At 36.5% G+C, this 11,060-nt stretch overlaps 8 protein-coding genes across 8 annotated transcripts; 4 read left to right on the top strand and 4 right to left on the bottom strand. All coding sequences in view use genetic code 12, as the record gives it.

The window, feature by feature from the left end:
* Window positions 1-20: 20 nt before the first annotated feature.
* On the bottom strand, window positions 21-1,031 carry BCD1 (Bcd1p; the record flags this gene model as incomplete). Its single annotated transcript, XM_064995611.1, has 1 exon — window positions 21-1,031. One exon carries the CDS (start codon window positions 1,029-1,031, stop codon window positions 21-23), a length of 1,011 nt encoding a protein of 336 aa, XP_064851683.1.
* A 412-nt stretch (window positions 1,032-1,443) lies between these two features.
* VMA10 (H(+)-transporting V1 sector ATPase subunit G) lies at window positions 1,444-2,119 on the top strand (the record flags this gene model as incomplete). Its single annotated transcript, XM_064995610.1, has 5 exons — window positions 1,444-1,446; window positions 1,536-1,565; window positions 1,651-1,693; window positions 1,767-1,867; window positions 1,952-2,119. The coding sequence occupies 5 exons, from the start codon at window positions 1,444-1,446 to the stop codon at window positions 2,117-2,119; spliced, it is 345 nt and encodes a 114-aa protein (XP_064851682.1).
* A 515-nt stretch (window positions 2,120-2,634) lies between these two features.
* On the top strand, window positions 2,635-4,473 carry MSC7 (meiotic recombination directing protein; the record flags this gene model as incomplete). Its single annotated transcript, XM_064995609.1, has 1 exon — window positions 2,635-4,473. One exon carries the CDS (start codon window positions 2,635-2,637, stop codon window positions 4,471-4,473), a length of 1,839 nt encoding a protein of 612 aa, XP_064851681.1.
* Window positions 4,474-4,878: 405 nt separating this feature from the next.
* DASC09_020050 (SCO family protein) lies at window positions 4,879-5,796 on the bottom strand (the record flags this gene model as incomplete). The annotated part of the gene is made up of 1 exon (XM_064995608.1): window positions 4,879-5,796. The coding sequence occupies one exon, from the start codon at window positions 5,794-5,796 to the stop codon at window positions 4,879-4,881; it is 918 nt and encodes a 305-aa protein (XP_064851680.1).
* Window positions 5,797-6,454: 658 nt separating this feature from the next.
* YMC1 (organic acid transporter) lies at window positions 6,455-7,369 on the bottom strand (the record flags this gene model as incomplete). The annotated part of the gene is made up of 1 exon (XM_064995607.1): window positions 6,455-7,369. The coding sequence occupies one exon, from the start codon at window positions 7,367-7,369 to the stop codon at window positions 6,455-6,457; it is 915 nt and encodes a 304-aa protein (XP_064851679.1).
* A 276-nt stretch (window positions 7,370-7,645) lies between these two features.
* SMK1 (mitogen-activated protein kinase SMK1) lies at window positions 7,646-8,791 on the bottom strand (the record flags this gene model as incomplete). The annotated part of the gene is made up of 1 exon (XM_064995606.1): window positions 7,646-8,791. The coding sequence occupies one exon, from the start codon at window positions 8,789-8,791 to the stop codon at window positions 7,646-7,648; it is 1,146 nt and encodes a 381-aa protein (XP_064851678.1).
* Window positions 8,792-9,080: 289 nt separating this feature from the next.
* Window positions 9,081-9,671, top strand: DASC09_020020 (uncharacterized protein; the record flags this gene model as incomplete). Its single annotated transcript, XM_064995605.1, has 1 exon — window positions 9,081-9,671. The coding sequence occupies one exon, from the start codon at window positions 9,081-9,083 to the stop codon at window positions 9,669-9,671; it is 591 nt and encodes a 196-aa protein (XP_064851677.1).
* Window positions 9,672-10,530: 859 nt separating this feature from the next.
* On the top strand, window positions 10,531-10,971 carry RTC3 (Rtc3p; the record flags this gene model as incomplete). The annotated part of the gene is made up of 2 exons (XM_064995604.1): window positions 10,531-10,545; window positions 10,645-10,971. 2 exons carry the CDS (start codon window positions 10,531-10,533, stop codon window positions 10,969-10,971), a joined length of 342 nt encoding a protein of 113 aa, XP_064851676.1.
* Between the last annotated feature and the right edge of the window lie 89 nt (window positions 10,972-11,060).

Below are 11,060 nucleotides of genomic sequence, written 5' to 3'. Positions count from 1 at the left end.
AGTTGGGATAGGGTTTTGATTTATTGAGGCGCCTTAGCAGATGACTCTTGAGGGAGATCTTGTTCTGAACCTGAATCTGAATCGTAATCCAAACTGATTACTGGACTGTAGTCATTGGTATCAAGGGTTTTTGGAATTGTAATTTTTGATGTGTCTTTAAAATTGACGTCAATTTTCTTTTCTGTGCAATCTTGAGCACAAGAAGTATTTTCATTATGTATTGGTTGATTATCTGAAGTTTCGTTATTTTTTTCTTTAGTCTGATTTAGCTTCTGTGTTTCTTGGCTTTCTTCCATTTTTCCACTTTCTAATACATCATTATCATTATTATTATTATCACCATCATCAGAGCTCTCATCACTGGAGTCACTGGAATCACTTGAGTCTGACACAGAGTTTTCTTCACAAATTTGGAAGCCCTTCACAGAATTCTGTGGTGAAACATAAATTGTTGGAAATTCGAGAACAGTCTTACCCTTCAATGTTTCCTTTATTGTGGCGGACTTTGAAATCTCTACCAATGCTTTATGATTATGCGTGGTCGCTTGTGAATCATAAATATTCATGAATGTGAAATAATTAATCTCCGTTTTCTCTAAGGTTCCTGATGGAGCGTTTTTTGAAATAGATGATTCGACAGTGGAGGACTCTGGAACCTTGGTCTGTGTTGTCCTATAAGTTTGTGACCCATTTGTATCGACAAAGACCAATTCCAAGGTCCAGAGGTATTCATTCTTTTTTTTGTCAAAGTAAGTTTTATTTGATTTTGCTCTTTCCATTCCCATCGGTAGTTGGATTATTTGAACATCTCCCTTGTTTATTACTTGGTTCCTATCGTTATTGTTATTCTGAAATCTTCTCTGTTTAAGCTTGGGGTTCTTATTATTGAAGTTTGGTCTTCGCTTTTGGAACACCGGTTTGGCAGCTTTGTAAGTATCTGATTTAGATAAGTCGATTTGTCTTCCAAGATTCAAGAGGAAATTATAGTCTCGCTGCACCAATATTTCGCCATTTTCTTTGATATTATTCATTGGTATATATTTTGAGGCGTCTGCTTTCCCCAGACATTCGAATTGAAGTTTATGTCTCTTTACACAAGGCAAGGAGCAAGTCACCACTCCACAAGCAGGGCACTTGTATTTAAACGGGTTGGAAAAGCAGATAGCACATATTTGAACTTTAGCCTGGTCACTCATATATAAATATAATTAAATATATCTAATAATACATTTTCATAATACATTGTAAAGAGAGACATGAAATATTTTTTTTTTTTTTTTTGGCGATGCCCTTCGTGTGATACACACGTCTTCCTACATAAATGTACACCACTCCGGGCAACTGCTGGTGAGAGAGGTTGAAATTATTATTATTACTGGGAAAAAACCAACGCCAACCAGCCCAGAGAGGTACAACCAAGTGATAACAGAAAGCCCATATATAATGGTATGTTTAGCTAAAGAAAGATCATGGAAGATCTCATTAGCATTTTTCATTTTTTAAATAAAGACCCTTCATTACTAACAATCTACTAGTCATCATCAGGAATCCAAACTCTTTTGAAAGTATGTCAAACCATATAGATAAGGATAATTAATTTTTGCTTTAAATGATAGGTTGAACAATTGTACTGACATGAAATTTTAATAGGCGGAAAAAGAAGCCCAGGAAATTGTTTCTGCTGCTAGATCTTGTATGTTACTGTTCTGAAGAAATCGAATGTTTTTGCAAGGCAATTTACTAACCATTGATGTCAAATAATATAGACCGTGCCCAACGTTTGAAGTCAGCCAAGTCAGATGCTACTCAGGAAATTGAGGCCTACAAATTACAAAAGGACCAAGAATTGAAGGATTTTGAAGCCAAGGTAAGTGGTTTGCTTGTTTTTGTTCGATTGTTTTTTTGGATTATGAGTTGATGAATAGAAATACTGACCTTTAACTTTGTTTAGTATGATGGAATAAATGCCAACGCCGACACTGAGGCTGCCAATACTGTCAAGGAAGAAGTTGAAAAGCTTAAAAAGACTGCTGAATCGAAACAAAAGGACGTTGTTGCCTTGCTTGTCGATGCAATCACCCACCCAACCCCAGAAGTCCACATCAATGCCCAGGTTTAAGAAGGTTCCAAGAATAAAGACTTATTTATAAATCGGTGCCTTCTGCTGCCTCATTTTATTTTATTTTGTTCCTTTTCTTTTTCTTTTTAGTTAAATGTGTTTTTATATCATCATCGGTCTGCTTGTGCTTAAGCGAGAATAGTATTATTATTTTCTATGTATGAGAATGCTACGGAATGTAGGACTAACTTTCAAGGTATATTTTTTGACAACATATTGGATTCCAGAGGTTAACTGACAGATTATCTTGTCATTTTTTGAGATGCCATGAAGTTTCTACCTTATTCCACCATTTTGGCACGTGTTGGTTATTTGGTGTAGCCGAAAAAAAAAATATCAAAAAATTTCCCCCAAATACCTAATACGATATCATCGAGTAAATACCCTCATTCCTTTCCGATTTCATCAAATCGTTATTTCATAGCATCTTTTTTCTTTTCTTTTTGTTCCTTTTTTTTTTTTTATTTCTTCATTTCTGTATTTTTGTTCTTTTTTTTTTCTTGCCACAAATGAACATGTCGTCCCAACAATCTTCTTTTCTTGATGTGTTGAGCCTACATCAACCCATCTCATTCTTCCATGTCCAACTATCAGTATCATTTTTCGTCACGGTTGTCCTTCCAATTGCCTATTACATTTATACCAGACATATATCATCCCAAAGGCTCGAGAAGGCGGTGAAATTTGAAGCACCAATGCCCGATGAAGCGAAGCCTCATTGGAAAGGTAAAAGATTGAATCCTCCAACCATCATAGATCCCCAGGATCCAAAAAATATTCAAGGTTATTGTCCAGCCACTGCTCAATTCTTGGGCAAGTTCAAATGCTCTTCAAGAGATGACATGGATGCTGCAATTAAAGCTTCTAAGAAAGCACAAAAGTCCTGGGCCAAGACTTCGTTTGCCCAAAGAAGACAAGTATTGAGAAGCTTGAGCGAGTATATTTTGAAACATCAGGAAGAAATTGCCAGAGTCGCGGCTAGAGATACTGGCAAAACTGCTTTGTGTGCTTCAATGGGGGAAATTCTTGTGACTAATGAAAAATTGAACTGGATTATCAAGCACGGTGAAAAAGCGTTACAACCTTCTAAAAGACCAGGTCCTTCGAATATCTTGATGAGTTACAAAGGGGCTGAAGTGAGATATGAACCTTTGGCTGGGGTTTGTGCCGCATTGATCAGTTGGAATTATCCATTTCATAATCTTATGGGTCCATTGATCGCCAGTATTTTTACAGGTAACGGAATTGTCATCAAATGTTCGGAACACGTTGTTTGGAGCTCAACTTATTTCTTGGAAATTGCCAGAGCTGCTTTATTAGCTTGTGGCCATGATCTTGAATTAGTGCAATTGGTTTACTGTTGGCCAAATGATGCTGATTATTTTACTTCTCATCCTGGTTTGTCGCACATTACATTTATTGGCTCAAAACCAGTGGCTCATCATGTTGTCAAGGCGGCTTCCGAATCATTGACTCCTGTGGTTGTTGAATTAGGTGGTAAAGATCCTTTCATTGTTCTTGATGATGTGAAAGATGTGGAGGCAATTGCCAGTATTATCATGAGAGGAACTTTCCAAAGTAGTGGTCAAAACTGCATTGGTATTGAAAGAATCATTGCCATGCCAAAAGTTTATGATCAATTGGTTGCAATTTTGGAAAAGAGAATTCAGACTTTAAGATTAGGTTCTGATATTGACCAATTGGAGGAAATTGATATGGGAGGTATGATCACCGATACTCGCTTTGATTCTTTGGAAAAGATCATTGAGACTTCTGTCGATCAAGGAGCCAAATTGGTTTATGGTGGTAAAAGATATGTTCACCCAAATTATCCTCAGGGCCATTATTTCACCCCAACTTTGTTGGTGGATGTTACCCCAGATATGGCAATTGCTACTGATGAATGTTTTGCCCCAATATGTACTGTTATGAAGGCTAATGACGTTGATGATGCCATTGATATTGCCAATTCCACTGAATACGGTTTGGGAGCCTCAGTCTTTAGTAACAATTATGCGACCTGTAATTATGTGGCCGACAGTTTGAAGGCTGGAAATGTTGCTATTAATGATTTTGCAACTTTCTACGTCTGTCAATTGCCTTTTGGTGGTGTTAAAGGATCCGGTTATGGTAAATTTGGAGGTGAAGAAGGTTTAAGAGGTCTTTGCGTAGAGAAATCTGTGTGTTATGATAAAATCCCATTTGTGTCTACCAAGATTCCAAAACCTCTAGACTACCCTATTCCAGATGGAAAAAAGGCCTGGGAGTTTGTTAGCGCATTGAATGTTGCAGGATACAGTATAAGCTTATGGGAAAGAATCAAGGCTTTGGGAACTCTTTCAAGAAACGCTTAGTTTAATTTTATTTAAAAAAAAAAAATAAAAAATAGAAAATAGAAAAAAAGAAAAAAAAAAAAAAAAAGAAAGCCTATTAATTTTTGTTGTTCTTGCGACATTGTTCTGATTGTACTCTTTTTTGTTTCATGACGTTTTCAACAGCTAGCTCTTCTCCTTTATTATTTTATTATTTTTTTCGTTTTTAGTTCACGCCTTTAATCACGACTATATAGTAATCCACGCATTTTATGTATTTCTACTTCAAAAAAAAAAAAAAAGAAGAATTCATGATAATAAAAATGGATTTCTTTTATTAGTAATATCTACATCGATTTTCAGAGTAACGAAAAAAAGGCACAATACATACAGTCTCTTTTCTGTTCATTTATCAGTAAAACATTATATATACATGATTCATCACATCTAATTATACAAAAATGAGAACCATCCTTCCTTTCTCTTTTCTCTTTGGTCTTTTGGAATGTAAGCATCAACCTGTTGTTTGATCTTTTCAACAGCAGTATTTTCGTCATAATTTCTACCCAAAGCATCAACAAATTGCCCTTCTGGGTCCATCAAGTAGAAAAAAATGGAATGATCCACCAAATAATCTTGATTTGGTTTCACGTCTTTTGGGGTAGAGAAGTAAACTCTGTACTTTTTACAAGTACTCTTGATATCTTCGTATTCCCCGGTCAAACCAATCATCTTTGGGTGGAACTCGGACAAGTATTCCTTCATCACTTCTGGAGAGTCTCTGGCTGGATCACAGGTTATGAAAATTGGTTGAATATCAATATTATGGTCGATTTCCAATTTATCAAGCATGATGGCCATCTTATCTAATTCATCAGGGCAAATATCCGGACAGTGGGTGAACCCAAAATATACCAAGGACCACTTGCCCAAAAGATTTTTTTCAGTGAATGGCTTGCCGTTGTCGTCGACCAAATTGAACGGCCCACCAATTAAAGGTTTTCCATAACCTCTGTTGGCTTCGGCTTCACGTTGGGTATCCAATCTTTTCTTCTCCTTTTTGAAATAATATACCATGGCAGATCCCACCACCAATAACAAAACTCCGGCTTTCCAGGTGGAAAATTCAATCAGACTAGCATCTCTGAGCTTTTCTTTTTTAGAATCACTACCACCAATGGCTATTCTACTTAATTGTTTTCTTTTCTTTGGAGCAGCCGTTGATGGTTCAGTTGATGCCGATGAGTTTTTCAATACCAGACAGCTGGAAAATAAGCGAGTTGATGGAGTCAAAAATTGGCTAGAGCGGCAGACGCTGGCCCTGTTTGAGTATCTTAGGGAATTAATAAGAGATGATCTAAACATAGTTCTTGATGATCGATAGTACTATATTGCTGTCCAAAATCTCTCTACTGTTTATTCATGAAAATGCAATATTAAAAAAAAAAAAAAAATTTCCCAATCTGTAATCATGTGATTATATATTCACATACTGAGACGCTACTATATGTCTACTATACTAGACAATTCAGAGGCAAAGAGAGCGTTGAAAACACCAAGAAACACTTGAAATGTGATCAGTTATAACTAGGGTCAGAAATATTTGAGCCTGTAGTACCAGTGCAGTTTGTGCCATAACTGAATCATCCCCAAAAGGGAAAGCATGAAGCAGCTATCTATCAATCCAAACTGAAAGATATCTACAACAATTGATATCAATGGCACTAGTATACTTTATCGATAACCTTTTCACGCAAATAATGGTTCATTAAAAGACCATGAAGTATGAATTGACTTTGATTTCTTGGTAATCCGCTTAATATCCCTGTTCTTACGGATAAGAGCCACATCTTTATATATTAACATAATAAAGCACCATCAATTTAGATAATAAAACAGAGAATACTAAGAAATCAAAGTGAGATAAATGACAAAAATTAGAATAAAGAAAGCAAAAAGATCATGGAAAAGCAACAATAACAAAGAAATAGTACCAGTAGAAGACGATAGAATGCCAATGAAATCATCCCAATGCTCTCATAGCCAATTCAAAGGCGTAGAAAGTCATTGCGTTAGCAGGGAAGGCACGCAACAAGCATACACTGAACCCATTGAAAAAGGCTTTGTACCCGCTAGTTTGTAAAATATGCTTCGCACATTGGAAAGAGTTTTTAAATGCCTTGTTCTTAAGATCATCTGTTTGGAGTCTAGTTTTGATGATATCAATAGGATAAATCAGCATCCAGAGGGTGATACCAGAGATACCACCAAAAGCACAGAGTTGCCATCCAGGAATATCGGTTCTCTTCACCTTGTTTGTCTTCATACTTTCATTGATCAAAAACTCATAAGTGGCAAAATATATCCCCATCCCATGAGACTCTCTCACCAAGGTTGGTCCCAATCCACGGAAAATCCCTGCAGTTCCTGAAGCAGAGTATATCTTCCTAATACAGTCAACTGGACCTTTGTATAGCGCTCCTTCCGCGGAAACTTGAGTCTGAAGTCTGATTCTGATGTGTTCAATTGGCGATGTTAAGAAAGCGTTGGCAAAACCTGCGGCAATACCACACATGTAGAATTGACCTAAAGTTAGCGATTTATTCGCCAGTCCTTCATTTTTATTTGTGTAATATCTTTTCATGTATTCGTTGACCGCAAACTGAATCGAAACACATGCCCCGATCCCGACCAACGGAGTCAACACACCTTTGTAAAACCCAGCAGGCCCCTCGTTGGCTAAAAGTCTTTTCACAACATCCATTGGACCTTTATATTCGTTGGATGACTGTAATCTTACCTTGACAGTGTCGAAAGGTTGACCAGTTAATACCTGACCAATCCCTCCAATGGTTCCCGCCGTGATATCTTTGATAACTCTAGCTTTATCTTTAGGCACCTCATTATCAATAAGATGTGTGTCGATTTCTTCGGACATTTTTGAGCCAACAACTATTACTTGTTTTCACAATTAAGCAGAATGGGATCTTTAACTATAAGCGGAAGCATTGATCTGAAATTTATATGACAATTTTTATGAGTCAAAATCGATAACCGAGTAGATTGCAAAAAAAAAAAAAAAAAAAACGGGAAAATTACGATGCAACCATCCCAATGGTACAAATTGAACTTCAGCCGTGCCACGAGCGGGGCGGAAAGATAAGATATTTTCATACATTCACCAATTATATTTCATATATAACAGAACATTCATTCACGAATGAATTTTATTGCCACTTCTTTCAACACGGAAGCTTTCTACTTCCTTCTGAAGTATCACCTTCAAATCTGGCAAAGTTGTTTCTGTGTTTTCAAAACTAAAGTCAAATGGTTGTTTGCAGCTTGGTTCATTATTAGTATCTCTAATGCTTTTCAAGAAGGAATGGTCTAATGCCTTCTCCACTGAATATCTCCTGGATATATCCCAACATATCAAGTGCTCCAACAAGTCAGCTGCCTCATTGCTGATATGGGCATAAATATCACACCAAGGAATTGCCTGGTATTGGGGTTTAGGGGGTGAGAAAAACTCCCAGGCCATTCGAGAGCCATATTTTGAAATAGCCTCTTCTGGTGGAGTACCCAAGACCTTAATTATTTCAGTAATCTGATTTAGCTGGTCATTACCAATAAATAATGGTCTTCTGCCATACAATTCCGCAAAAATGCAACCAATTGCCCACATATCAACCGGTTTAGAATAACTTCGTTTACTTAAAATCAATTCAGGAGCCCTGTACCATCGAGTGGCAACATAATTGGTGATTATTGACGTTGATTTTCTTAAATAACTCGGGCAAATTCCTCTAGCCAATCCAAAATCACAAATTTTCAAGATTCCTTGCATAGTACATAATACATTTCCTGGTTTTAAATCTCTGTGAATAACCTCAGCTGAATGGATATATTTAAGCCCACATAGAAGTTGATACAAAAAACTTTTTATGTGGAATTCAGAAAACTGTACTGATGATTGGATAACTCTAGCCAAATCATACTCGATGAGTTCTTGGAAACAATACAAACCATCGAAAGGTTTGATATATACAATATCAATATCAATTAGCGAGACAATATTTTTGTGACCTTTGAAATGCCTCATTAGTCTCAATTCTCTTACTGCCCGCTTCAACAATACTTCTTTGGTGAAGATATTCGAGACTTTTTTGATGGCGATTTCACTAGGCCTGGTGCTGTCTTTCACCTTTTTGTCAATTGCGGAGCAAACAGTACCGTAAGATCCTTTTCCTAGGATCCTCTGAATTTCGTAACGAGAGTCTATGAAGAAATTTGCCTTCTCATATATGACATGGCCTTTCTTACTGAAAGGTGTTTCATGGTTCTCATTGTAGACTACCATCTGCTGTTTCTCTCTCTCTCTTCTCTCAAAATATTTGGTAACAATTTATATTATTTGCTTGTAACCAAAAAGTCGCCTTTTTTTTTGTCGCTCACTTTTTCTAGCAAACTGTTGACGCCGATTGGAGACACACACAAACACAAACATTGTTTTGATGCATGTTGGCGGTGTATTAGGTCGGGTAATCACTGTTGAAAAATGATCAAACATCACAAAAATGCTTCAAGTTACGACGAATAATTGATGGATACTTGAATCATCAATAATTCATAAAATACCTGCTAACATTATGGGGATATTCTCGTTTTTTGGTACCTCCGAAAAGAAAGATATATCTTCTAGCGGTGTTTTGGAAGATTTGCTGGAGGAACAAAAGACTTTTTTCCTCAAGGAAAATGATAGGTTAGAGATTGAAGTCAAGCAGGCAGAAGCACAAAGTGGTGATAGCAATAATGGTACCATAGGAAAAGGGTTGCAGAAATTACTTGGGGAAAACCATATCCCAACTTCAGCAAAGGAAAAGGAAGAATTTGAGCAATACCAACTACAGAATACAAAGAGACATGCAATGCTAGAAAACTGTGCCGAGGTTCAGCAGTTACTACTTAGCTGCTTGAAAAATGGGAGCTATACTGAAAAATTCACCATGTGTAATGAAAGAACTAAAGCCATGTTCAATTGTATTGACTCTCAGAAAAAATCGTTGTCGCTACTTGGATACGAATCTGCCAGATCTGTTAAAGAATCGGAATTCATTAAGGGCAAGGCCGATGATCTTTTTGTAAAACATTTTGGAAAAGAAGGACTTAGTTTGGAAGATGAAATTAAGGAGCAATTCGTGGATGATTTAGAAAATACCAGGGTGATGTTATGGAAATGAGATTTTGAAATTAAAGGGGATAAACTTGTATTGTTGTGTTACTGCTTTTTTGTTGTTGTTGTTTTTTTTAATTGCTGGTTAAATATTCTTAGCACTTTTCTTACTTCTTGTATATAAAAATTGTATCATTTTCTGTATCACCAGATTACTATTATACTATTATATTATTATTGTATCATTAATAGTGGTCATGGCGAGGAAAATTTTTTACTCCAATCGTTCAATTTCAAATGAATAAGATGACCATTCCCGTTGCCAAGTTAGATCTTTAAAAACACATCAACTTATGTTCTCTAGTATCATAATACTAACCACTTTCATCTTCTGATTTCCGCGGCTTATATTCATTCCATGATTTCTCATTACTTAATAATCACTCTTTGAGGCTTATAATGTTCATTCATATCTATTTTTTTGCTAATTATTATTTGACCGGTATCGTAATGGTAGGCCCCAACCTCGTGGAAACGATTGAATTAGGCCTTGGCAGGGTGTTCTTCTTCTCTCCTCGGATCGAGAGCTCAATGAGTGTAAACTTCTTCAAACTATAGAAAATTCTTTGAAGATCAGGGATTATTACATCCGGTACATTGTTGTTGTGTACATTGATGGCACATGCGGTTCGGTCATTTCTGCAGGGCAGCCCCCTTAGCAAACTAGCATGCATGAAGATGACATAACAGCAGCAAGCAAAGCTACCCACACAATAACCTACAAATCGTATAAATTTTGATGGTTATCCCCATATCTAAAACGATTGATGAATTCAGACTGTTATCATTAACTTCTATTTACCATCTATCATATCTACACTAATTTAACTACACTACTTTCCTAAACTTATAATAATTCAATCACAATGTCTTCTCCTCCAGTAAGTAGTGTTCAACCCAGTATTAACATGAGTTTTGAGAATATTTTTTTTTTTAGTATTAGGAATTGTTTTCAACTAACAACATCGCAATTTTATCAGATTAGAGTTTTCTACAAAGGCGATAGCGACTACAGTGTGTTTATTGACTCCAAGGACGCTTATGAAAAGTACAAAGAGGATTCAACTGTACCATTGAGTGACGTCATTTCCGTCTACAAGGTTTTTCATAGCAGAGTTGGTGGTAACGAGGGTGTATTGGATGAGGTATCTAATCAGCAGCTTGAAAATGAATTTGGCTCCTCAAGAGCAGAAGATGCAATCTTAAAGATCCTCAAAGAAGGTGAAATGAAGACCAATGTCTCTGGCATCCAAAAGAGAGAGTGGAGCTCAACTAACGATGCCAAATACAGTAGCCGTACATATTGAACGGAACTATTCTTTCCTTTTCATCATTTATTTTACAGCAAAAATAAAAGTAAATTAAACACAACAACAGTTTTTCGAACCGAAATTGA

This window comes from Saccharomycopsis crataegensis (genome assembly GCF_037102585.1).
Source record: "Saccharomycopsis crataegensis DNA, jcf7180000000074, whole genome shotgun sequence".
Classification (NCBI taxonomy): domain Eukaryota; kingdom Fungi; phylum Ascomycota; class Saccharomycetes; order Ascoideales; family Saccharomycopsidaceae; genus Saccharomycopsis; species Saccharomycopsis crataegensis.
The sequence above is the reverse complement of the archived record's forward strand: the minus strand, read 5'-3'. Positions and strand labels throughout refer to the sequence as shown.